Source organism: Tursiops truncatus, chromosome 19 (genome assembly GCF_011762595.2).
Source record: "Tursiops truncatus isolate mTurTru1 chromosome 19, mTurTru1.mat.Y, whole genome shotgun sequence".
NCBI lineage: Eukaryota > Metazoa > Chordata > Mammalia > Artiodactyla > Delphinidae > Tursiops > Tursiops truncatus.
The window spans coordinates 36100160-36125529 of NC_047052.1; the positions used below are offsets into that span (position 1 = coordinate 36100160).

The 25370-nt window shown below is 39.8% G+C and overlaps 1 protein-coding gene across 1 annotated transcript in view; it reads left to right on the top strand.

The window, feature by feature from the left end:
• The first annotated feature begins 6432 nt into the window (after positions 1 to 6432).
• The window catches only part of NETO2 (neuropilin and tolloid like 2), a 68881-nt gene continuing 49943 nt past the window's right edge, over positions 6433 to 25370 (top strand). The window contains exons 1-4 of the mRNA XM_073795664.1: positions 6433 to 6820; positions 18015 to 18071; positions 20859 to 20999; positions 21662 to 21910. Of these exons, the coding sequence (XP_073651765.1) occupies positions 6787 to 6820; positions 18015 to 18071; positions 20859 to 20999; positions 21662 to 21910 (481 nt within the window). The 5' untranslated portion in view covers positions 6433 to 6786. The remainder of the gene's footprint in view (positions 6821 to 18014; positions 18072 to 20858; positions 21000 to 21661; positions 21911 to 25370) is intronic.

A 25370-nucleotide genomic window follows, 5' to 3' on the forward strand; every position in this document is an offset into this window, starting at 1 on the left:
ATGCTTTCCCCCACCGATAATTTTCAACATAGTACTGGAAAATATTTTGTAGATCTGGTTTTTTTTTAATTAATTAATTAGTTAATTAATTTTGGCTGCATTGGGTCTTTGTTGCTGCACGCGGGCTTTCTCTATAGTTGCGGCAAGCAGGAGCTATACTCTTCATTGTGGTGCATGGGCTTCTCATTGCGGTGGCTTCTCTTCTTGCGGAGCATGGGCTGTAGGCACAGGGGCTTCAGTAGTTGTGGCTCGCGGGCTCTGGAGTGCAGGCTCAGTAGTTGTGGCACATGGGCTTCGTTGCTCTGTGGCATGTAGGATCTTCCTGGCCCAGGGCTCAAACCCGTGTCCCCTGCATTCAGGACAGGCTGATTCTTAACCACTGCACCACCAGGGAAACCCCTAGATCTGTTTTAATATAGGATCTTTTTCTAATTTTTAAAAATTTTTTAACTTTATTTTGGCTGCGTTGGTCTTCGTTGCTGCACGCAGGCTTTCTCTAGTTGCTGCGAGCAGGGGCTACTGTTCATTGCGGTGTGCGGGCTTCTCACTGTGGTGGTTTCTCTTGTGGCAGAGCACAGGCTCTAGGCACATGAGTTTCAGTAGTTGCAGCATGTGGGCTCAGTAGTTGTGGCACACGGGCCCTAGAGCACATAGGCTTCAGTAGTTGTGGTGCGTGGGCTCAGTAGTTGTGGTTCATGGGCTCTAGAGCGCAGGTTCAGTAGCTGTGGTGCACGGGCTTAGTTGCCCTGCAGCATGTGGGATCTTCCTGGACCAGGGATCAAACCCATGTCCCCTGCATTGGCAGGCGGATTCTTAACCACTGCGCCACCAGGGAAATCCCTTTTTAAAATTTTTTTATTGAAATATAGTTGATTTACAATGTTGTGCTGGAAATCTTAAAGTAATAAGCCAAGAAAAGGAAATAAAAGGCATACAGATTGGAAAGGAAGAAATAAAACTGTCCCTATTAGTACATGACATAATAGTCTAGAAAATCTATACACACACACAAAACTTCCTAGAACTAAGTGAATTCAGCAAGTTCCGCAGGATAAAAGGTGAACACAAAAAAATCAATCATATTCCTATATAAATGCAATGAGCAATCGGAAATTGAAATTGTTTTAAATACCACTTAAAATACACCCCAAAAATGAAATTCTTACGTATAAATACAACAAAGCATGCATAGGATCTGTATGCCAAAAACTATAAAATAGCGATGAGAGAAATAAAGGAAGACTTAAAGACACTGTGTTCATGGATTGGAAGATCCAATCTAGTAAAGATGTCAACACTCCCCAAAATGACCTATAGATTTAATAACATCCCTATCAAAATCCCAGCAGTATTTTTTGTGGACATAGACAAGATTATTAGAAAATTCATATGAAAGAGTAAAGGAACTAGAAAAGCTTAAAATAATTTTGGAAAAGGTGGCAAAGTTGGAGGTCAAACTACCTGATTTTAAGACTTATTATAAAGCTATAATAATCAGGATAATGTGGTACTGGAAAAAGATAGACACATAGATCAATGGAACAAAATAGAAAGTCCAAAAATAATCCCACACAAATATAGCTATTTGATCTTTGACAAAAGTGTAAAAGTGATTCAGTGGAAGGTGGTCTTTGAGATAGTGTTAAACTATTTGGTCATCCCTATGCAAAGAAAAAAAAGAACCTTGACCTAAACCTCACACCTCATACAATAATTAATTCAAAATGGATCATAACCTTAAATGTAAAACATAAAACTATCAAATTTTTAGAAGGAAACACACGAGAATATACTCATGAGCTGGGGTAAGGCAAAGAGTTCTTAGAAATAATACCAAAAAATCTAAAGAAGGTTTTAGATAAAAGAAAAAAATCTAAATTTAAAGACATTTTCTTTGCCAAAAACACTTTCAAGAGAATGAACAGACAAGCTACATATGCGATGGAAATATTTGCAAATCACATATTCAACAACGGACTTATATCCAGAATGTATAAAGAACTCTCAAAACTAAACAATAACCCAATTTAAAAGCAAGCAAAGGCTTCCCTGGTGGCGCAGTGGTTGAGAGTCCACCTGCCGATGCAGGGGACACAGGTTCGTGCCCCGATCTGGGAAGATCCCACATGCCGCAGAGTGGCTAGGCCCGTGAGCCATGGCCTCTGAGCCTGTGCGTCCGGAGCCTGTGCTCTGCAACGGGAGAGGCCTCGGCATTGGGAGGCCTGTGTACCGCAAAAAAAAAAAAAAAAAAAAGCAAGCAAGAACTTGGACACTTCACTGAAGAAGATATATGAATAGCAACTAAGCTCATGAAAAGTTCTCAACATCATTTGCCATTAGGGAAATGAATATTAAAACCATGAAACGAGGGGCTTCCCTGGTGGCGCAGTGGAAAGTAACTGGGTGACTAGAAATTTTCCTGATAAAGTTGAAATACTTAAGTACTGGTAGTAGGCAATATTTCTTAAACATTTTCTTGCTTTGGAATTATACTAGGCAGAAATTTGGAAACAAGTTTAGGTGACATTGTTACTGAAAGAACCAGTTTTAACTCCCTGGAGACAAGTCTTCATCAATATCATTAACACAGGGATAATTTTGGTTCATGAGTGTACGGACTGAACTCTGTCCCCCCCCCCCCCCCAAAATCCATACGTTGAAGCTCTAACCCACAATGTGACAGTATTTGGAGACAGGGCCTTTAAGGATGTAATTAAGGTTAAATGAGTTTATAAGAGTAGGACCTTAATACAATCTGACTGGTGTCCTTATAAGAGGAGGAAGAGACATGAGGAGTTTTTGGTGCACAGAGGAAGGGCCATGTGAAGACACAGCAAGAAGCTTGCCATCTGCAAGCCAGGAAGAGAGGTCTCGCCAGAAACCAATCCTATTGGCACCCTGATTTTGGACTTCTAGCCTCCAGAACTGTGAGAAAATAAATTTCTATTGTTTAAGCCATACAGCCTGTGGTATCTAGTTATGAGAACCCAGGCCAACTAATTCAATGAACTAATAAAAAATTTTAAAGTTTCCTCTTTTCCTTCCCTAAAAAATTCCCCACAGTTGTATGACACTGAAATCTTCATACACTGAGATCCTGTATGATTTTGCTTTTCACTAAACTTCACCATCATTGTAGCCATATCTGCACACTGTAAGAAAAGCAGTATGAGACCCCTATTTTTTTTTTTACTACAAATAGATTTTCTAATATCAGTTTGGTTATGTGTCAATTCCTATATTTTCCTTAGTTATGTTATACCTCTGTATTAGTCTGCTCAAACTGCCATAACAAAATGTCATGGACTGGGTGACTGAAGCAACATTTATTTTCTCACAGTTCTGGAGGCTGGAAGTCCCTGATTAAGGCTTCAGCCAATTTGGTTTCTGGTGAGAGAGCTCTTCCTAGTTTGCAGGCAGGTGCCTTCTCATCAGGTCCTCACAAGGCATTTCCTTCATGCTTGTGCTTTCTGCTGTCTCTTGTTATAAGAAACTAATCCTATCAGGTCAGGGTCCCACCCTTATGACTTCATTTAACTTTAGAGGCCTCATCTCCAATACAGGCACACTAGGGGTTAAAACTTCAACACATGAACTTTGAGGGAAACATTCAGTCCGTAACAATCTCTAAACATAACCTGCCTTTCTAGGTTATCATTTAATAAAATGTTAGAGCTCCCAAACTCCAGCAAAAAAGAGAGACAACAAAAATCTGTTTGGTACATAAACACTGAGATAAAATTCAGCATTTTTTAAGTAAGTCAATGCTCCACACCACCATTCAAGTGCTACAGAAGACTTGGTCAGAGAAAACGAAATGTAAACTACAGGAATGATCTGTGAGGAGCTGGAGAGGCTATACCTATGCCTGGAAGATCAGGCAGGGAACTATGAAAGCAGTCCTCAATCACCTGGGCACTGGCAGGTAATCTGGGAACAGACTGGATACTACTGGGTGGTCTTCCAGGGAAATAATATTTCAAATACAGAACTCCCCAGCTGAGAGAGATGCAAACTGCTTTTCTTTTGATTTAGTCAGCATATGGCCACACAGTAGTCTCAGCTATTATCTGTGCTTTACCACATTCCTTGGAAAATCTACTACAATTACACTAGTACATCCAAAAGATAGGTGTCTTAAAAGGGAGCCACAGAATGAACAGTCCCAATCCACTCCTTGGGAATCTAGTCCCCAGCCAATATACTAGAGAAAAGACTTCTTAGGTTTCACCAAAATGGTACTACCATAAGAGGTACTAGGCTAAATGAAACAATGCTGTATATATACTTTGTGAGTATGGTTGCTCTAATCTCTCCCCTTTTACTGTATCAACTCAAATGCCAGATTAATGTTTCCAGAACTCCATTGCTCCACTATTAAAAACTGCGTCTAGGGCTTCCCTGGTGGCGCAGTGGTTGAGAGTCCGCCTGCTAATGCAGGGGACACGGGTTCATGCCCCGGTCTGGGAAGATCCCACATGCCACGGAGCGGCTGGGCCCGTGAGCAATGGCCGCTGAGCCTGCGCGTCCGGAGCCTGTGCTCCGCAACGGGAGAGGCCACAACAGTGAGAGGCCAGCGTACCGCAAAAAAAAAAAAAAAAAAAAAAAAAACTGCCTCTAGCCTCCTGAGTCAAGTACAAACTCCTTTGCCTAGCAATCAAGCAAGAATCTCCATAGTCAAAACCCACCATATTCAACTTTATCTTCACTACCAGTCACAACACTTGCCCCAAATGTGAGGCTCACCCCTGCTCCTTGCCTGATGTGAAAGTTCTTCTGCTCTCTCTCCTCTCCACTTGGCATCCACAGCCTTTTTATTCTTTGTGTGTCACCTCCTTCATGAAGCATTCTCTGATAACATCATATACACATGGATTCTTCCTTCAGTCAACAATTATGCATTAAGAACCATTATTCCAGAAGCTGAGAGGGCTCCTTCCTCCCAATTCTTTTTGTCCACCATTGTCTGTGACTTAGATTTAATAATGGTAATACTGTCCTGGTCTCCCAATAAGTCACTTTATTATATTTGTGGAAAAGCCTCTTAAATGTTTTATTTACTAGTTGGTTCTCGTGTGCAATCTCAATTTAACTGTAGGTGATTTTCCTCATACACATCTCGTATACCTTCCACAGCACACTCGGTAAAGGGCTAAATACCTTAATATTATTTGATGTTAAGTATGTTTTCACTTGCAAACCTTGTTAATACTTACTTTTGGAGGGATAGAAGGAAAGAGATATTTTCAGTTGCTGCAAATTGTCCTTAACTTCGTTAGACAAATATGTATGGAGTTCCTACTACGTGTCAGATACAGGCATAAATATTCTGTTATGATAGGGCCTCAATCACGGATATTTCCCCAGCACCCATCACTGTTTTCTGCACATAATTAATGCTCAATAAGTATGTGTTGAGGGGATATATGAATGTAGCCTCCTTGCCCTCAAGCAACTTATATTTTAATAGTGGGGGTAAATGAGATACAGGTGATGAACAAAAATAAACAAGTAGATAGGCAAGGTAATTTCAGAGCGTGATAATCACTATAGAGAAAATAAAACAGAATACCACGCAGTTGTTTGCAAATTTGGAGATTTGCTATCAGCGGAGTCAGGTGACCCCATCAGCATGGCTTGGTGGTAAAGAGGGCAGTCTCTGGAGGCAGATTTCTTGGGTTTACAGCCCTGCCTCCCTCTTTCACTGTGTGGCTCTGGACAAATGACTTAACCTTCCTGGCCTCCTTTTTCCCATCCTCCAACAGTACCTATCCCGCAGGAAGTGAATCGAGGATTACAGAATTGATATGGAAAATGTTTGGTGCTGTGCCTGGCAATCTGGGAAGCGGTCCGCAAATCTTAGTAATCATTACCGTTGGTCAGGTTAACTCCCTTGGCGCTAAACAGACCCGCTCTGCCCTGAGCCCCGCCCAGATCCGCGCCCCCTGCCGAGGCAGGTAGTAGAGAAGGGCTGAGCAGGGCAGAGTTTTGACCTTGAATTGAGGTCTTAAGAGGCCATGGGATCGGTGCCCCCCTTCCGTCTGCGAGGGCGGACGGAGGTGGGCAGACGGACTAGGGCCGCCGAACCGGGTGGGTGGCGGGCCCCAGCCCTCCCTCAGGAGGCAGGCCTCGAGGGCTCGGACCCGCCCACCCCGCGGCCCGGGTCTGCGGGGCGCAGGCCGGGCTCTCCCTCTGCGCCGGCCTCTCGGGGTGCGAGAGGGCGGCGCCCCGAACCTTCTCGCCCCGCCCCCAACAAAACGGTCGCCAGAGGGGAGCACCGCCCACCCAGGGTGCGAGGCCGCGGGCGGGCTCGCCAGGCGATTGGCCGGGAGGGTTGCGAGGGGCACGCGGGCGGGGGCGGGGGGCGGGCACATGCGCGCCGGCGGTGCGGCCGGCACGCGGCGCTAGCGCTCTCTGCTTAAATGAGCGTGGGCTCGCCGCGCCCGCCACTTCAGCGGGGCCTGCGCCGCGGCTGCAGGCGGACGGGCCCGCGGAGGTCCGATCCCTCGCGTCCGCGCTCCCCGGCAGCGAGGCGGTCGATGGGACGGAGCGCCGCGGAGCAGGAGGCGGCGCCCGTCGGGGGACTGGGGCAGCGCGAGAGCCCGCCTGGAGGTTGGGGCATGGCGGGCCGCAGGACCTGAGTCCTACCCTGCGGGTAGCAACCTGGTGGCGGGCGATGGGGACGGAGCGGGGCTGCCGCCGCGCTGAGCCGTGAGCGCCGCGCTTCCGCCGCCGCCTCTTCGTCGCCGCCTTGGCCCCTCGCGAAGAGCCGGGCAGCTCGAGAACATGGCCCTGGAGCAGCTCTGCTCGGTCCTCAAAGGTAAGCGCCCAGAGCTGCGGACGGCGCCCCCTGCGGGCGAAGCCGGCGTCTTCGTGTCCCTGCCCGGCGCCGGGCGTCCGACGCGCCCCTTTGTCTGGCGCGAGCGGATCGCGGAGCCCCCGCTCCCGCCGGGATCGACTCGCTCCCCGAGCGCTTCTCCCCAGCCTTCTGCGTGCCGTGGCGGGGGGAACCGGGGAGCTCAACGGGACGCGGCGGCTCGGCCGGCCCTCCGAGCTGTGCCCTCGCGCCTCTTCCTCGAAATTCCGCACATCGCTTTGCAAAGTTGTGGGGTTTGTGTGAGTGGAGCGTAGGCCGCTCTTTTTCAGCATTAGTAACAAAGTCATTCCGAGCAAACAATGAAAACCCCAGCTGAGGCGTCGCGGAGCTGTTCTTGAAAAGCCCCGCGGTGGCGTGCGGCGGAACGGCCTCCCCGCCGGCCGGGTCCCACCTGCTGCGGCCGCGGAGGCTGCGGCACCACTGCGGGCGCCGCTGCTCGGGGCTGTGCCTTGGCGCTTCCCGGGACCTCAGGATACCCTGCCGCCGGTATCTGGTTCTTTATGATTTGTTGTACCGGGAATTAAAACAGTCGGCTTGCCAAGTACACAAAGCTCCAAAACATACTACAGCTGCTTTGCATTTTCCAGGAGGTGTTATTTTAGATTAAAATTTATATACATAGATAATCAAGATGGTGATAGAAAGTTGTTTCTGAAAATCGGAATGAATAAATCCTGTTTTCGGTCCTCGGAGGAAAATCACCACCACCAATAATGGGCTTCCCTTTTCCGCTACTGACTTCGATTGAAAACTGAATAGCTGTGTATTTGTAATGTTATGAAATATTCCCGTTTTTTAAATATTGGGTAAGGAGTTAAGGCATTGATTAGCGCTTTTCATTGTATCTTGATATTTGTACAGTGAAAAATGTTGGGTTTTTTCCCACTCCATATTAACACTTTTCAAATTTGTTTTACTGGAAAATTCTGTATAATTTTGCTTTAAATTTTAATTGCACAAATTATCTACTGTTCAGATATTCCTAAATTCATAATTGATATTTCAGCAATTTAACTACCCACTGTATACTTATATGTACAGTTTGTGCTAAGGTAACCTAAGACTTTCTATCTGGTGATTGTTTCGCAGTCACCCCATAAATTATTAATGATTTCCTCATTGTATTAAAATTTTATATCTCTGAAATCAATTTCTGTAGTCTTTCCTTTCTGTAACTCTCAATTTATATCGCCATTCCTTGGAAATTAAGATTTTGTTTTACTTTTTCAAAATAAATTCTATGCATAGTAGGGTTTCTGATAGTGCTCCTTATCTGAATTGCTTCGTTGTCCTCTTTGCCTTAGGGTGTTCAATAATAATGACATTCCATCTGAGTAGCCCCCTCTGGGGAGAAATCACGTAGATCTATTATACAGCTTTACCTGCAGAACTTGAAACTGAACTGGATAGGACGGAATCTCTGATACTCCTGGAATGGTGAAGGGTTTTGCAGCTTTTCTGCCTTTGCCTTTGTCGTTGGTACACACTGCCCTCTCTGGCCACCGTGGTGAAGCATTTAGTTGTTGCACCTTTCAGGAAAGGATTCTGTGGTTGATGGCAGAGCTACAGTGAAAACAATGTAGTATCTGGCTTTTCTTTTTTTAATTTTACCCAACCTACACTATTTTTACATGCTGGTGTATTTTTAAAAGCTCAAGCTAACTTGTTACTGTTAGGCTTACTAGAGAGAAAGCCAGCTATTTTTAAGTCTTCTAAAGTTTATGTATATGTGCTTATAAATATGGGGAATTGGTCTGGAAAGATTCAAGAAATTAACAAAAGTTGATTCTGAGAAAGGGATCTGGGAGACTGAGAAACAAGAGTAAAGGGAAGACTTCTGTTTCACTGCACACCCATTTGTATCACTTGATTTTTTTTTAAACCAAATGCATTTGTTACCTATATAAACATTGGTACTTTTAATTTTTAAAAATTACCTTTTAAAAAATATTGGCTTTTCCCAGTGCTACCATTCATTGTGTGCACCAATGCATGAAAAAGTAGCCCTTAAGTATGCTGTAAGGTGTAAATTGTTTCAACATTGAAGAGGTTCTTATCAGAAGCAGTTATTTAACATTTACATAATTATGGATATTACCTACCAAAAGCCGCCTTTGGAATATTATGGTCAGTTTCTACTAAAACAAATCAGCCATAATGACTGTGTGAAATTTTAAGCAGAAGGTAACTTTAAGATGCCATTGATTCTTTGTTTTACTTCCAGCAGTGAGAACAAAAGGATAACTCTGCTGGGCTTTTAAACCTTTCATATATTGTTAAATCTGAATAATTCACTTTTAACTGTTTATGATCACTCCAGGTCTTATAAAATTTGATTTGCCTTCTATCAAAGTTAAGTATCGTAGTCACATGAAAATATTACATTAGTTTTATAAACCCGTTTTTCACTATTCATATTCATTCTGCACACTTGCTTCAGGAGAATCCTATTAGACGCAGTTACATTTAAATCTGTATAAACTGTGGTTAAATTTATGGTGTTACAGTGCATAACTATCCCTTGGCACTATATTTTAAAAATCTTATCTGAGACTGTGACAAATATTAACTCCTGTCCTTCATCCTTAAGCCTCTTACAAGAAATTAAACCGTACAGAAATAAGTACCATAATGAGAAGTTATCCCTTTAATAGGGAAGTTTTTAAACATAGCCTTGGGAAAAATTAACTTTTTGACTTTTTCCCCCCATTTGGAGAAAATATTTTAATACTGACAGTTGAAAAATTATCTGTGTTTTGAAACCAAACTCACCTTTTAGGAAAAACATGCAGCCCTGTAATACACGTACATGTGCATTACAAAACAAGTTCAAATCAAAGCCATTTTCAGTCCTTTTAGGAATAAGATAGAAAAAAGATAAACTATAAGTAAAGTTCATGTTTAAAATTCTAAAAAATAATCCAAGTTCTGCCCTTGGTTACTACCCATTCAGCACAATCTCCTGTCATTTTAAAATTTATGATCCTGCACAGTAATTTTTTTTTTTTTTTTTTTTTTTTTGCCTGTGGCATGCGGGATCTTGGTTCCCCGACCAGGAATCAAACCCATGCCCCCTGCATTGGGAGCGTGGAGTCTTAACCACTGGACCTCCAGGGAAGTCCCTGTTGGTTTGGGATTTTTTTTTAATGTGTCCCTGGGGCCCTTTGAGATCCTAGTTATTGTGGTGTTTGAGTTAGAAAGGGGAATCCTAAAAGGTGATCTAATCCAGTGGGTTTCCAAACTTTCCTTAACAGAACTCTCTCAGAGGAACTCTTATGAGTGGATACTTAAAAACTAAACAAAGAACAGATAAGAACAAGGTTGCTCTGATTGCTGAGGGCCCTCACCCTCTCAGTCACTAATCAGAGTGGCCCCCGAAGAACTAACACTTTTTAACATCTTTGTTCACAAAATTACAGGGTGTACTAATCTGAAAGTTCAATTCGTCCTAGTCAAAATGACATTAAAACATGTTGGTTTAAATATGCCTAGAGTAATGTATTGGAAGTTATAGCCTTAGTGGGTGAGAAGATATCAAATACTCTTCAAAATGTGACCTGGTCGTGTTAAAGTCTGATGATAGTTGTTGTGTATGTCTGAGGATTCCTGTATAATTAGAGCATACAAAACGGCCATCTCAAGAGCATTTGACTAACAAGAAGGTTGTCACATTCTGCAGGAAAGAGAAAACACTTCTGCAGTTACTCTTTCTTATAAGTGATTGGCAATGTGAGTAGTACGTGGAGGGTGGAGTGATCCCAAAGTTCACCAAGATCCATCTTCTTTCTTAACTACAAAGTAAAATTGAGTTTGATTAAATTAGGGTACTTCTCTGTTCTTTGGAACATAGCTAATGGAAAACAAGTTACTACTACCTCAAGTAGTATATGGACTCTAATTGAACTCCATTTTGCTTTCATTATAGAAAATAGGAGCAGGGAGACCAGTTAGGCGGTTCTTAAGTTATGGAGTCTCATGATAGGTTTACCAAACCTTATGTTTACTGCTTAGATGCTAAAAATAGGAAGGCTGAGAAAGAGGTACATTTAATTACTAACAAAGGTAAATTGAGTCAGCTTGAGAAAAGTAAGAGTAGTAGCATATCTGAAAAAGAAAAAAAAATTCTTTTTCTGTCCCCTGATTTATGCTCAAATAAGCTGGGTCATCTCTGTGCCTGCTGTTAACCAAGATGTGTGCTTGTTAATTTGTTAGTGGGGCTCTGTACTATATGTTATAGTTACAAAGAAAGTATAATCAGGATTTTGCTTAGTCACTTCATGTATTCATCTAATTTTTGTTGAGTGCTATTATGGGCCAGCCAGTCTTCTAGTCGCTAGAGATGCATCAGTGGTTCAGAGAGACAAGTCCCTCTTTCTAGTAGGAAAAGACAGATAATAAGCAAGAAAATAGCAGGTAATATAAGTAATAATTAAAATATTATTTGTATAATAAAACAAGATGAAGAAGAAAATGTAGAGCTTCTTTAGCAGTCAGAGAGGCCTCAGAAGACCTGAATAACAGGAAGGAACCAGCCATGCACAGAGAGTCTAGGCAGAAGGAATAACTAGTCCCTATGGCTAGAATTAGCTTGGTGTGTTAAAGTAATGGGAAGAAGACCTGTGTAGCCATAGATGGTCAGGTGCCACACCACATAGGACCTCTGAAGTCAGAATATGGAGTATGGATTTATTCTAGATGTAATGGGACTCTGTTGGAAGATTTTATGAAAGGCTGTGATGTGATCTGTTTTATGTTTTGAAAGGATCTCTGGCTGCCGGGGACAGAGTAGGCTATAGGGGACTATGGCAGAAATAGCCAGTTTTCTTCCAGTATCCATTTTACCTTTCAGTGATTCTCTGAATTTTAACTAAGCACACAACCACCCAAAATAAATACTAGATTTTCCAGCTTTCCTTAGGATTAAGTGTGGCCATGTGACTAAATAAGTCTGACCAGTTAGATGTGGGTTCAACTTTGGGGAAGTGGTGGTATATCTGTTGTTCAGTTAAAATTTTTATTTTGATATCATTGTGGATTCTGGGCAAAAGTTTTTAAAGGAAGAAGGAATGCCCTGTGTCATTTCTTCATTCTTGCTGACTGTAATGCAGACATGGTAGCTGTAAAGAAGATATGGAACCTGGCACTCTAGCATCTATATTGGACCATAAGATGAGCCTGGAAATGAAAGTCACGCACAACTGAGCAATAAGACAGAAGGAGCTTAGGTCCCTAGTAATGGTATAGCCACCACTCTAGCCCTTGACTACTTACCTGCACAGTTTGTTTACTTGTCAGAGAAATATACTCTATCTTGTTTAAACTACTAGTTTGGGTTTTTTATTACTCATGCCAAACCTTATGCTAACATAATAGGAGTGTGCAAAATCAGTGAAAGAAACAAAACCATACAGAGATAGAGAGTTACAGAAGTGAAAAGTATGAATGCTATCTAATAAAACTAACCTTGGGAGAGTTCCTAGAAAAAGCAGGTTTTTAGCAGTGTGAACATTATTTTGTAGAAGCAGAGGGAGGTCCGTGGCAAGTGCAGATGTTCAGAAACAAGAGATATTTGTAGGGACATTATAAGAATACATATACATACATATATGTAGTAGAGCATTCACCAGCATTTCCAAAATCAACTCATCAACTCCTTGTGCCCACCCTCTGCCCCGCCCCATCCATCTTGGCCCACACGTGCTCCTACTGTCACCAAAGGAGAAAACAGGCAACTTGTTTCTGTTTCTTTCAGTGTACTGTCACTCTCCTGTTGTAGTGGTCTTCAAAGTGTTGTGCCAGGGCCAACAGCTTCAGCATCACTAGGGAATTTGTTAAAATGCAAGTTTTCAAGCCCCACCCCCAGACCTACTGGATCAAAATCTCTGGAAGTAACCCCCCACCAAATCTATTTTAATAAGCCCTCCAGATGAATATGATGCACACTAAAGTCTGAGAACTACTGTCCCAATGATTCATTTCTCAGATCTGGAAGAACTGCTGAGTAGGATTTGTACATTTTTAAGCCTTGATATATATTACCAGATTAACCTCCCAAAAGCTGTGCCAGTTTACAATCCAGTGGCAGAATAAGAATAAGTCAGTTTCCTATATCCTGACCAACACTAGAATCTACATTCTTTTTAATATTAGTAAGGCAGAATTTCTGCGTTTTTTTGGCACATTTTCCTGGTGGCATAATCTTTTATCCCATCTATTTGTAGTTTTTATTTATGTTCCTGTCTTTTGTAAATGAAGGTGTTCTCCCAAAAGTATAAATATAATGTTTTTTTCAATCTGCTATTTATTTTCCTACTTATTGATAGCTTGAAGTAGGGACCTACTTTTTTTTTCCAAATAATTAACAAGTTATCCCAGAACCATTCATTAAAACTGTCTTCTCACCAAGTGTTTCAAATATCACATATATTTTAATAAATTCTGGGATATGTATGTCTGTTTCTGAGCTTTTCCTCTTCCATTTTCTTATCTAAAGGCCCCTTGAGAATAAGGACCATGTCTTCTTGGTTCATTGTAGTTCCAGGGACTGACTCACTGCCTGAAATACAGTGGACGCTAGTAATGTTTGTTGACAGATCATCTATTTCTTCCTCTACCGTGGCTACATTTTATAATTACTGTAGCTTTATAGTAAGTATATTATTTTTATGTATTTTAGTCTTTTATTTTTATATTTTCCTTGGCCACTATAAAAAAGTATTTAAGATGACCATCAGAAGCATTTTAAGTACCAAAAAAACACACTAAGATTTTTATTAAAACATCATTAAATATTGTATGACTTACTGGGAAGAAATGTTACTTTTACATTGTTTTATTACCCAAAACATATTCTCCATTGTATTAAATTTATTTACTTACTTGTTTGTTTAATTTATTTTGGTCTTACTCTCTTCCTTTAATAGGTGTAATCATTTTCCAAGTAATTCTCTTGGGACTTCTAGGTTTTAAAATAACATTGTCTATAAATAATAATTTTGTCTCCTTTCCAGTATTTATTGCATTGGCCAGAGTTGCCACTATTAAGTAACAGTGGAAAGAATAAACCTGACCTTGATTTTTAGTTGATTGGAAAGTACGGCCTTAAACTGGAAGGTCTGGGGACAGGATTGCAGTAGAGAACTCTGATAACCATGATTCAGGGTTAAAAGGAGTACCTTGGAGGATTTGTATTTAATACCTTGACTATCACCTGTCTTTATCATTTAAGCCTTCATTTTTAAGTCAGATCTGTACACTGGTTATTAAACTACACTACATTAAACTCCAGAACCAGAGGTGAGGTCATAAGTGGTGGACAGTACCTTTTTCCAAGCATCAGATCACAGGCGGTTCTCTGCATAACCAAACTCTGTGGTTGTGGAGTTTAGAATTTTTATTTTGGCATATATTTCTGCCTTAAAGAATTAGTGCCTTCCTGGGTACGTTGTCTTTGAATTCAAAGTGTGAGGTATCTCTGGATTTGAGAAATTATTGACCCTTTTGGTAAGAGAAAGAAGGGAACAAGTGGCACATAGATTGGGATTAAGGACAGAACAGAGCACGACAGCACTGTTTCATGTACTAGATAATTCCAATGTTTGGCATCAGTAGAGTTTGTTTTACTGTCTCAGCCTGATTATAGCAAGCAGCTTACAAAGATCCTGTTATACAACTAAGCAAAAACTGTTTCTTATGACACCGAATTTAGAATGATTAATAGTCACCACTATATCACCATAGCTATCACTAAATATTTCTGTCCCTAACTGTTGTGCAAATTTGCCTTATTTATATATCATTTTTTTTAATTCAGTGGCAACAGTTCATTTGGTTGATAAGAGTTGTGAATAGCTGTTTTAAACATTTGGCAGGGGGAAATTGTGAGCAACACCCTAAATAAAGTAGAGAAGATTTAATAGGGTTATTTGGTCTTGTAATTTTATTTTTAATGTGATTTTTTCTACCTCAGTTGTATATTCTGTGTAAATTCCATAAATCAAGTGTTTTACAAAGCCAAATTTTTATTAGTCATTATGTAGAATAATTTTCTAGGCACAATTCATCTTTTTACCGTAGTTTTACTGTTGCTCTCCTGGTTTCAGTTTGTTGATTTCTTACTTTCCCTTTCTGCCTGGTTTTGTATTACTTGCTTAAATACTGTGAATTATAAATTTAAAAATTGGTAAATTGTTATGCCCGTGAATCAGGAGGAAAGGTATAATCACAAAATTTTGACCAGTTCTGTATCACCTGACTGGGATGATATGCGTTGGGGAATAGTGTCCTCTATCAAGATACATTGGTACAGATGGTTGTGATATTTGCTGAATTGTCAAATATCTAACGTTACCCTAGATTTTTGTTGTTGTTTTTGCGGTACGCGGGCCTCTCACTGTTGTGGCCTCTCCCGTTGCGGAGCACAGGCTCCGGACTTGCAGACTCAGCGGCCATGGCTCACGGGCCTAGCCGCTCTGCGGCACGTGGGGTCTTCCCGGACCGGGGCACGAACCTGTGTCCCCTGCATCGTCAGGTGGACTCTCAACCACTGCGCCACCAGGGAAGCCTTTTTTTTTTTTTTTTTGGCTGTGCCTCATGGCTTGCAGGATCTTAGTTCCCCAACCAGGGATTGAACCCAGGCCCTTGGCAGTGAAAGCACAGAGTCCTAACCGTTGGACTGCCAGGGAATTCCCTAGTTTTTCTTTTCTTTTTTTTTAATGTATTTTATTTATCTTTATTTTTGGCCGTGTTGGGTCTTCATTGCTGCGGGCAGGCTTTCTCTAGTTGTGATGGGCGGTGTGTGGGCTTCTTATTGCTGTGGCTTCTCTTGTTGCGGAGCATGGGCTCTAGATGTGCAGGCTTCAGTAGTTGTGGCTCGTAGGCTCAGTAGTTATGGCTCGCAGGCTCCAGAGCACAGGCTCAGTAGTTGTGGCACACGGGCTTAGTTGCTCCACGTCATGTGGGATCTTCCTGGACCAGAGCTCGAACCCGTGTCCCCTGTACTAGCAGGTGGATTCCCAACCACTGCGCCACCAGAGAAGTCCCTAGTTTTTCTTTTTGATCAGAAATCTTCTGGGTTTTTTGTTTTTTAAAAACGGTTCAAAATCCATTCCTCTAACTCTGATCCAGTGCCAGGATGTTAAGAGTTTGAAGGAAGGATTGTTCCTACATAGCATGAGATCTTCAACACTGCTAGCAACCAAGGAAAGGGAGGGAAAATTAAAGTTGTTGAGAGAAGACAGGAAACAAAGGTCAACAAGGATACAGGAAACCAAAGATGAAGATGTATGATTAGATTATAAGATGTAAACAGCGTAAGATGACAAGAACTCTTTGTATATTGGTGACTTTGGGTAGTAGATGCTGGGTACATGCTACTGAGTGAACAATGGCTTGACCATCTACCAGTCACTTAACTAGCAATCTCTTTAGTGCCTCCATCTCCCTCACCCCTAGACATCCTTTAAGTCACCAATTGCAGTTGACTTTATATCTGAATCATGTTGTAAGTATCTCCTCCTTCCCATTTACACTACCACTGCTCTGCTTCAAGACCATATCATCTTTGCTTCCTAAATGACCTCTCTTTTTAAAAATTTAGACTCCACACAGCCATGAAGATTAGTGGTCTGAAACACAGATGTGATAATGTCACTCTCTAGTTTAAAAACTCACAGTGATTTCTCCTTGTAGTCAAAGGTCCAAACTCTTTAGCATGGTATTCAAGGCTTTTTACAGTTGGATCTCATCCTACTATTTCTAACCTGATGTACCACTTTCCCCTCCACATGCTAACTGTACTATTGTACTCAGAATTTCACTAATATCGCCTATAGATAAGTGCTCATGGCTCCATGTTTTTGTCTAAGCTGTTTCTTTCTCCCTCTCCTGGGTAGAAGTTCTATCCAGTCCCACTAGAATATACCTTTTTTTTCTAAAGCTTTCCTCTATTCCTCTTAACCCCCAGCTGAATGAATGGTTCCCTTTTCTGCTTCAATTGTGCTTTCTGTTATGACCCCTGTTAAACTCCTTTCACCTTGTATTGTGGGTTGTCTTTGACAATAGGTTGACTCCTTAAGGATGGCAGTTTGTCCTAAAATCTATCATTTATTTAGCAGAATGCCTGGCACATATAAAGGGCTTTGTGCAGTGTGCATCACCTCATTTAATCTTCGCAACAACCTTGTGATATTGGTGTTATTAGCACAACATCCCCGTTTTACAAATAAGTAAACTGAGTTGGAAAGGCCTCACAGCTGGTACAGAGCAAAACTTGAACCCCAACCTGGATCCACCTAACTCCTGAAGTCCATTCTCTTTTAACTGTTTTGCTGTATTTCTCCCCTGCCTCAATCTGTGTATCCTCAGTGCCTGGTATCCAGTAGGTACTCTGTATGTGCTTGCTGACCGAATGAATAATAAAAACTCCAGTTTACACAGGAGGCTGATAGTGTGGTTTCCATTGAAAGGGAGAGTAAAAGATATCAGTGCATCATTCTTAAAAATAACATGTAATCTTCAAAACACAAACATATACAAAACAATATATTGTTCATTGGGTATCAGAAATGTTAAACTTGGGGGCGGGGGGTGGGGAGAAGCTCCATTTTCTAAATAATGCTAGCTTTCGTAATGCAGGACACAGCGCTGTACCGCACAGCTATAGAGTGTCTTAAATTGATTTCTAGGAAACTGCTGCCCCCTTACTTCTGTCTTTATTATGAGTGTTCTCACAAGTCAAATAATCTAATTGAACTTTTACTGGCATAATACATTGCAAAGCTAGCCATTATGCATGTAAAGTCTTTGAGGAGACAGTAAAATAAATACGGGATAATTGGGGTCAGCTTAGTTTGTTGTTAAAAAAAAGTATGTGTTTTTTAATCCATCATAAATTGAAAATGTACTATTAGTGCTTGTATAAATGAGTATAATACCAATTACATTTTTTCTTGGGTTCTCTTAAGTGTCAAATAGTAACTCAACATAACATTTAACACTTAAAAATCTTGAGAGTGAATGTTAGTAAGAAATAGGGAGTTTTAGTTCATCTTTTTTTGTCACCTGATTTTTCTTATAAACTTGGTAAAATCTAATGTAGATTCAACTTTTTAACTTCTCTTCTCTTTTATTTCTCTAGTGTTGTTAATAACAATACTTGTAGTGGAAGGGATTGCTGTGGCCCAAAAGACCCAAGGTAAAGACCTTACAGTGCTAATTTACTGCATGTTCAGGACAGTGGGATGGCTTATTTGGAAGGATTTCAACTTTTGAGTACTATTTCCATAATCCCTCTGGGGTGTTCCAGTGACCTGAGGCTTTCCATCAACCTGTCAGCCTCAGTTCGGCTAGGTTCAGCTGCAGTTAGCCAGAGTAAATTGTTAACATAAAGTCTTGCATTGATAAATTTAAAAAATTGGCATAACTAGTGACTCCTAGAACACTATGGATTATGTCCAAAAATCAAATGAGATTCATGCTTTATCACTAAGCAAAAATTAAAATCCCTTTTTCCAGTGTAGACAAATGAAACGTTTCCATCAATAGCTTATTCAAAGCCCTGGGGACCTGTTCTAATTGTCCTTGTTTATGAAAGAGGATTAGCTAGTGTGAGTTTTGAGCCAGATATTCATGTCAGAGTTTAGTACATTTCCTAAATAACCTGACTTATTTTTATTTTCATCAAAGTTATACATACACATGACAAAAGTCAAAGCATTCTATAAAGTTAATTAGGAAAAATCAGTCCCCCAGCCTATCACCCCATTTTTCCATGGAGATAGCCACTCATAGCTGATTCTTTTGGTATTTTCCTGCATACTTCTAAATAACATACCATACAGCTCTTCTTGGTTATTTCAGTTTCAGGTAGTAGAAAATAATTTTCCCACCATGCGGGATGAGAATTGATCTGTTTCATGCACCTCCTCTTCACCACCTACCACATACAAGTGTTCTTTTAACTTTGTGCCACAGCACCCGCATCAGTATTGTTATAATTCTGGTTACATCTCTTCAGGGTTTACGTCAATTCACCCGTTGGGCTTTTTCGATATGAAAATTTTGTCTTTGGATGTAGGAAATTTTTCTTTCCCTTTTTTCTTGTTTAATTTTTAAAATTCCCTTTTCTCCATTTTTCTCTCTTCTGTCTTCAAGGAACTCTTATTATTAAGTTACTTTTTTAAAAAATCTTTTCTGTTTTCCATTTCTCTTTTAACTGTTTTCTTCTCAGTAGTCTACACTGAGACTTCCTCAACTTTATCTGCTAAACCAAGAATTGGAAAACTTTTTTCTATAAAGGGCCAGATAGTAATCATTTAAGGTTTTGAAGACCTTTGTAGTCGAAGGAGCACCTATTCAGATCTGTAGTTGTAGGGTGAAAACAGCCATAGACAGTACAGTACGCACATGAATGGGCATGGATATAGTCCAGTGAACTTGATTTACAATAACAGGCAGCAGGCCAGATTTGGTCCAGGGCCATAGTTTATGGACCTCTGCTCCAAACGTGATATTTTTTTCATTTCTTCTATTTTTAAAAGCTTTCATTTGTTTTCTAAATATTCTGTTTTTTAGAGTATGCCTTGTTCTTGTCTTATCGATATACATTTGACCCTTGAACAATGCAGGGCTGAGTGGTGTTGATCCCCACATAGTCAAAACCTGCCTCTGTATTCGCAGTTCCGCATCCTCACATTCAGGTGACTGCAGACCAAGTAGTGAGCGCACCCACGCGGTTCAATCCCATGTTGTTCAAGGGTCAACTGTACTCTCTTGTTCTCTGAGGAGATTAAATGATCGTTTTGTTTAGTGCTTTTTTTTAATATTCTATAATCTTTGTATCCTCAGAGTTGCTTTTTTGTTTGTTTTTAATCTGTTTTTCATATTAGAGGCTTTCGTCAAATGTCTGGTGCTCCTTGAATGCCTTTCATAGTTATGAGAGGAGCATGCAGATCTGCTCGTTAGCTGTCTGCAAGTGTAGACAGGGCTTCTTTGCTGCCACCCTCCCTGGTGAGTGACCAAGTCCACATCCTTGAGTCTTTTTCTTTGGGCTTATTAGATTCCCCAGAAAAGATTAAGATTCCATTTCCTGCTTAGAGGCTCTACATCTGATCAAGAGGCCTTTGGGAAGTTGAGTGGGGGAAGAGACGGGAGGTGTGGTTCAGCATGTTAACATTCACCTCATCTCCCTGTTTTCAGGTTGGTATTTTTACCCTCAGCTGTGCCTGGTGTCCCCTGGTCCAGCAACCCTGTTGTACCTTCTCCAAAGAAATAGTCTCATTTTCTGATATGGTGATAGAGCAGCAGCTACTTAGATTTGTGGAGTAGGGGAGGGTATTAGAAATCAAATTGATTCCAAAGAGACTTTTAACCAAGCCTCATGTTTTTAAAAAGCCCAACTTCACCACCTCCTCGCCCACTGCCAGAGATACCTAGTGCTGCCAGTTGTTATTATTGCATCCACCTCTTTGTACTTATGGGTTTACGCCCTTAAAAAAATTGTTTACTGTCGTTTAAGTGGACTTTGAAGAAGGAGCAGAGCCAAATGCATGTGTTCAATCTACAACCTTTAACTAAAATAAAATCCCTTGGTAATCTTTGAATCTTATTTGACTTCGTCCTAAACTAAATGTAGAGGTACCACACCAGAGATAAATTCCTGGGGTCCTTTTATTTTTATGTCAGAATTGAATTTTATAGAGTTTTACTGATTTATCAGATTCTCCCACATGGTTTTGCCCTTGTAAAATCTACGCATTTTATTTCCCTGTTCTTATACATGGCAAACTTGTCCTCTAGAGCAAATGCTTCTAGCCAGCACAGCATACCATCTTCACCTTCATTTCACTTCTATATTCAATTTGTTATGCTGAATTTGTCAGTGGTTCTTAAAAATTATATATATGTGTGTGTAACAGAGTGGGCAGTTGTTTGGGGAAGCTGTGGGGGGAACTATAAGTGATGTTTTACATGTTTCCCTAAGATGGACAAAATATTGGAATCAAGCACATTCCTGCAACCCAGTGTGGCATTTGGGTTCGAACCAGCAATGGAGGTCATTTTGCTTCACCAAATTATCCTGACTCATATCCACCAAACAAGGAATGTATCTACATTTTGGAAGGTATTTGACCAATTTCTGTCTTTCGTTGGATGAATTTTTACTTATTGTAAAACTAAATATATTGGTTAAGTGCCCTGGTTAAACCAGTTTGAACAGAATTTAAATATGTATTTTAATTAAACTGTAGTCATTATAAATATTTCTTAATACTGACATTAAAAAAATAATGGTTGAAATTTTATAGGAATTTTGGATCTCCTAAAATATAATTTAACTAGATGAATCAGTATATATGAGAAACTTCTCTGATAAGAAACCTAAGCTTACTGGTATCTCTTATTAGCCTTTCTGCAAATTTATGTCCATAGTTACATTATATGTTTCTTTCATTTCTTCTGTTTTTCTATTCATCATGGTACATTGTATCTCATGAACTAAGCATTAGCTTCTCAACTCTAATTTTAATCAATTAAGTACATTCAATTTAATAAATAACATTATGCCAAAGGGAAAGATTACTATAGTTCTACGGAGTAGCATTATGATTATATTATTAATATACAATGTAACATTTATCATGAATTTTATATATAACAGTTCTCATTATGATCCTCATCTATGAAACAGTAACAGAGCAGTTGTTGTGCTTTTCTCACTTGTGTCAGGCCATTTTTACTTTTTCTTGTTTGCGTTGCCCTAATTTGCTTACTCTTATTTTCTAGCTGCTCCACGTCAAAGAATAGAGTTGACCTTTGATGAACATTATTATATAGAACCATCATTTGAATGTCGGTTTGATAACTTGGAAGTTCGAGATGGGCCGTTTGGTTTCTCTCCACTTGTAGATCGTTACTGTGGTGTGAAAAGCCCTCCATTAATTAGATCAACAGGGAGATTCATGTGGATTAAGTTCAGTTCTGATGAAGAACTTGAAGGACTAGGATTTCGAGCAAAATATTCGTTTATTCCAGGTAAAGAAGTTATTATTTCAGTGGCTAGGTCTCACTCTGGTTTTAGAATCTTAAGGCTAGAAAAGAGATAATTCAGTCAAGGTAATCAAATCAAGGCTTTAAAGAAGTTAGAAAGGTCAAAGGGAAATCAGTCCATGAATAAATAAAAACTTAACAAAAAATTAGAACTAAAACTATGTCACTTGAATTTTGAAGTATATCATAGATGGTGTCTCATTATTTCTTAGATTTCTGTATGTTTTATAGCATATATCAAATGCCAAAGATATCACAAATAAATACATTTAAAAAATAATTCAACAAATTGTCTTATTTTCATGATCTATACCAAAAATTATTTTGGCAGGTTTTTTCCATTGGAATGTTTCAATTACTCATTTGAATAAACAGTCTCTAGAAAATACTGAGCGATAGAAAGAATAGCGCTCTGCACTTGGAGGCAAAAGATCTGGGTGTGAATCCTTTCTCTGCCACCTACTAGCTATAAAATTTACTATTAAGCACAGAGCTGTGCCTAAGAGTTGCTGTTGCTAAGATGGGAATACCTTCCTGAGGCCACCATAACTAATTCCCAGAAACTGGGCAGCTGAAGACAACAGTACTTTATTTTCTCAGAGTTCTGGAGGCCAGAATCCAGCAGGGTCATGTTCCCTGTGGGAACTCCAGGGGAGAATCCATTCCTAGCCTCTTGCAGCTTCTTGTGGCTGCCCCAGCATTCCTGGACATGTAGCCTCATCACTCCAATGTCTGCCTCCATCTTCACATTCCCTGTCTTCTCAGAATCCTTAGCTTAATCACATCCTTTGCCTTAAAATGTAATATTGACTTTTTTTAATCTTATAAGGTAGTATTCATAGGTTATGATGATTAGGATGTGGACATATATTTGGGTGGTGGGAGAGCACGCCCACCTATCAGCATACTCTATCTTACCTACCACACGGTTATGTGGGAACACTTTATAGTCCTCAAAGCCTGTCTACTGTAAAGATATGCATATCCCTAATGTGGCAGCACAAAGATACACTAGTTATTGCTCCTGTCTTCCAAGAGTTTACAAACTTAATAAGATGAAAAAGTAACTTAATGTAACAATTATATAATTATAAAATTATATAATCTTTTTGCTTTTATTTATGTAAAGATTATATAATTATATAATCTTTTTGCTTCTATTTATGTTTTCATGCAAGAAATTTGCTAACTTAAAAAAATTAAATCATATCCAAATGAAAATATCCATAACCTTATCACCCTATAAATAAAAAACCGGTATTAACAATATGGTGTGTATCCCTTCAGATGTTTTTCTATATCTGTTTATTTTGTTTATTTTATATAACAGAGATCATGCTATTCTTTCAGCTAGGTTACCAGCTTTTTTGCCTGAACAATGTAGTCACCTTTTTTTTCCCTGTTAGTAAATGTGTTAATGGTATTTTTAAGTGTTACTTAAGTATTTATGTTCTCAATGTCAAAACGATAACATTTTCAAAAAGTAAAATTTATTCTTTTTTTTTTTTAGAACAGTTTTTAGGCTCACAGCAAAACTGAGCAGAAAGTGCAGAGTTACCATATACCTCCTAACCACCCCCCCACACACACAGCTACCTCCAAAACCTAAAATGAACATTCTGCACTAGGGGTACATTTGTTACAACTGATGAACCTGCATTGACACATCATCACCGAAGTCCATATTTTACATTAGGGTTCACTCTTTTTTTGGGGTTTTTTTTTTCAGCCATCCGTATACATATATCCTCTCCTTTTTGGATTTCCTTCCCATTTGGGTCACCACAGAGCATTGAGTAGAGTTCCCTGTATTATACAGCAGGCTCTCGTTAGTTATCTATTTTACACATAGTATCAATAATGTATATATGTCAATCCCCATCTCCCAATTCATCCCACCACCCTCCCCCCTTGGTATCCATACCTCTGTTCTCTAGGGTTCACTCTTAGTGTCGTACATTCTATGGGTTTGGACAAATGTATAGTGACATATGTCTGCCATTACAGTATTATACAGAGTATTCCCACTGCTCTAAAAATCCTGTGGGCTCCACCTATTCATCCCTCCCATCCCAACCCCGACAACCACTGATCTTTTTACTGTCTCCATAGTTTTGCCCTTTCCAGAACGTCATAGGGTTGGAATCATACAGTATGTAGGCTTTTCAGATTGGCTTCTTTCACTTAATAATATTTACTTAACGTTCCTCCATGTTTTTTCATGGCTTGGTAGCTTGTTTCTTTTTAGTGCAGAATAATATTTCGTTGTATGGAGGTACTACAGTTTGTTTATCCATTCTGTTGAAGGATATCTTGGCTGCTTCCAGGTTTTAGCAACCACAGATAAACCTGCTGTAGACATCCATATGCAGGTATTTGTGTGGACAAGTTTTTAACTCATTTGGCTAAGTACCATGGAGTGCAATTGCTGGATCATATTAAAATTTGTCTTTAGTTTTTATTTAAATGGATTCTGCTGGTGGTGGCAGAACATTGTGAATGTACTTAATGCCACTGAATTGTACACTTAAAAATGAGTAAAAGGATAAATATTATGTTATATGTTTTACTACAATAAAAATAAATTTTAAAAATTACAAACAGGAGTCTAAAAAAGCTTAATTTGAAAATTCAGATAGAAGACATATATATCAACCCACCAGAATGAAAAAATTGCTAGTCTAAAAGATCTCAGAATTTTTAATTAGCCTGTTTAAACCTATTTTAATTCACAGTTTATTGTATGTAACTGGTTGCTCAATTCTTGTTAAAATTGTTTTCTTTGTTGTTTTGGCCACGCCATGTGGCATGCGGGATCTTCCCAACCAGGGATCGAACCTGTGTCCCCTGCAGTGGAAGCGCAGAATCTTAACCACTGACTTTCTGCATGGTTATCAAAGTACATGTTGAAAAAAAGTAAGAGTAAAATTTTTAGCTTAATCTAGCATACATCACAGAGACTGTTCTTTTTTAACTTAATAATCTAAACCCAACCTCCCTAAATAAAAGGGAGTGACAACACTTCAGCAATTTTGCAGAGAAATGTCAAAGAGAAATCTAAATTTAAACAGCATTAGAGTAGAAAGTCATAGCAACTGTCTGGCAGGTGAATCAGAATTTCTTCACAGGTAGGAAAGAATTCTAGGACATTGTCATCATTGCACTAAAATTTCCAGAATTATCCCAGTTACTTCCAGGACGTAGCAATCCATTAAGAGCCTCTCCCTCAACAAATATCACCAGTAGCTCAGATAATTTCATTTATTTAGAAGATACTAATTTCTCATCATCGTTAGTAAGTTTCATCCCTATTTACAAATACCTAGACAAAATTTACTTTATATGACTTTAAATAACTAGACAGCCATGATTTAGCTATTTACGAATTGTCTATTTATTTTGACTTGTTTTTTCTTTTAGTGGTAAAATTGTGGTATCATCACCC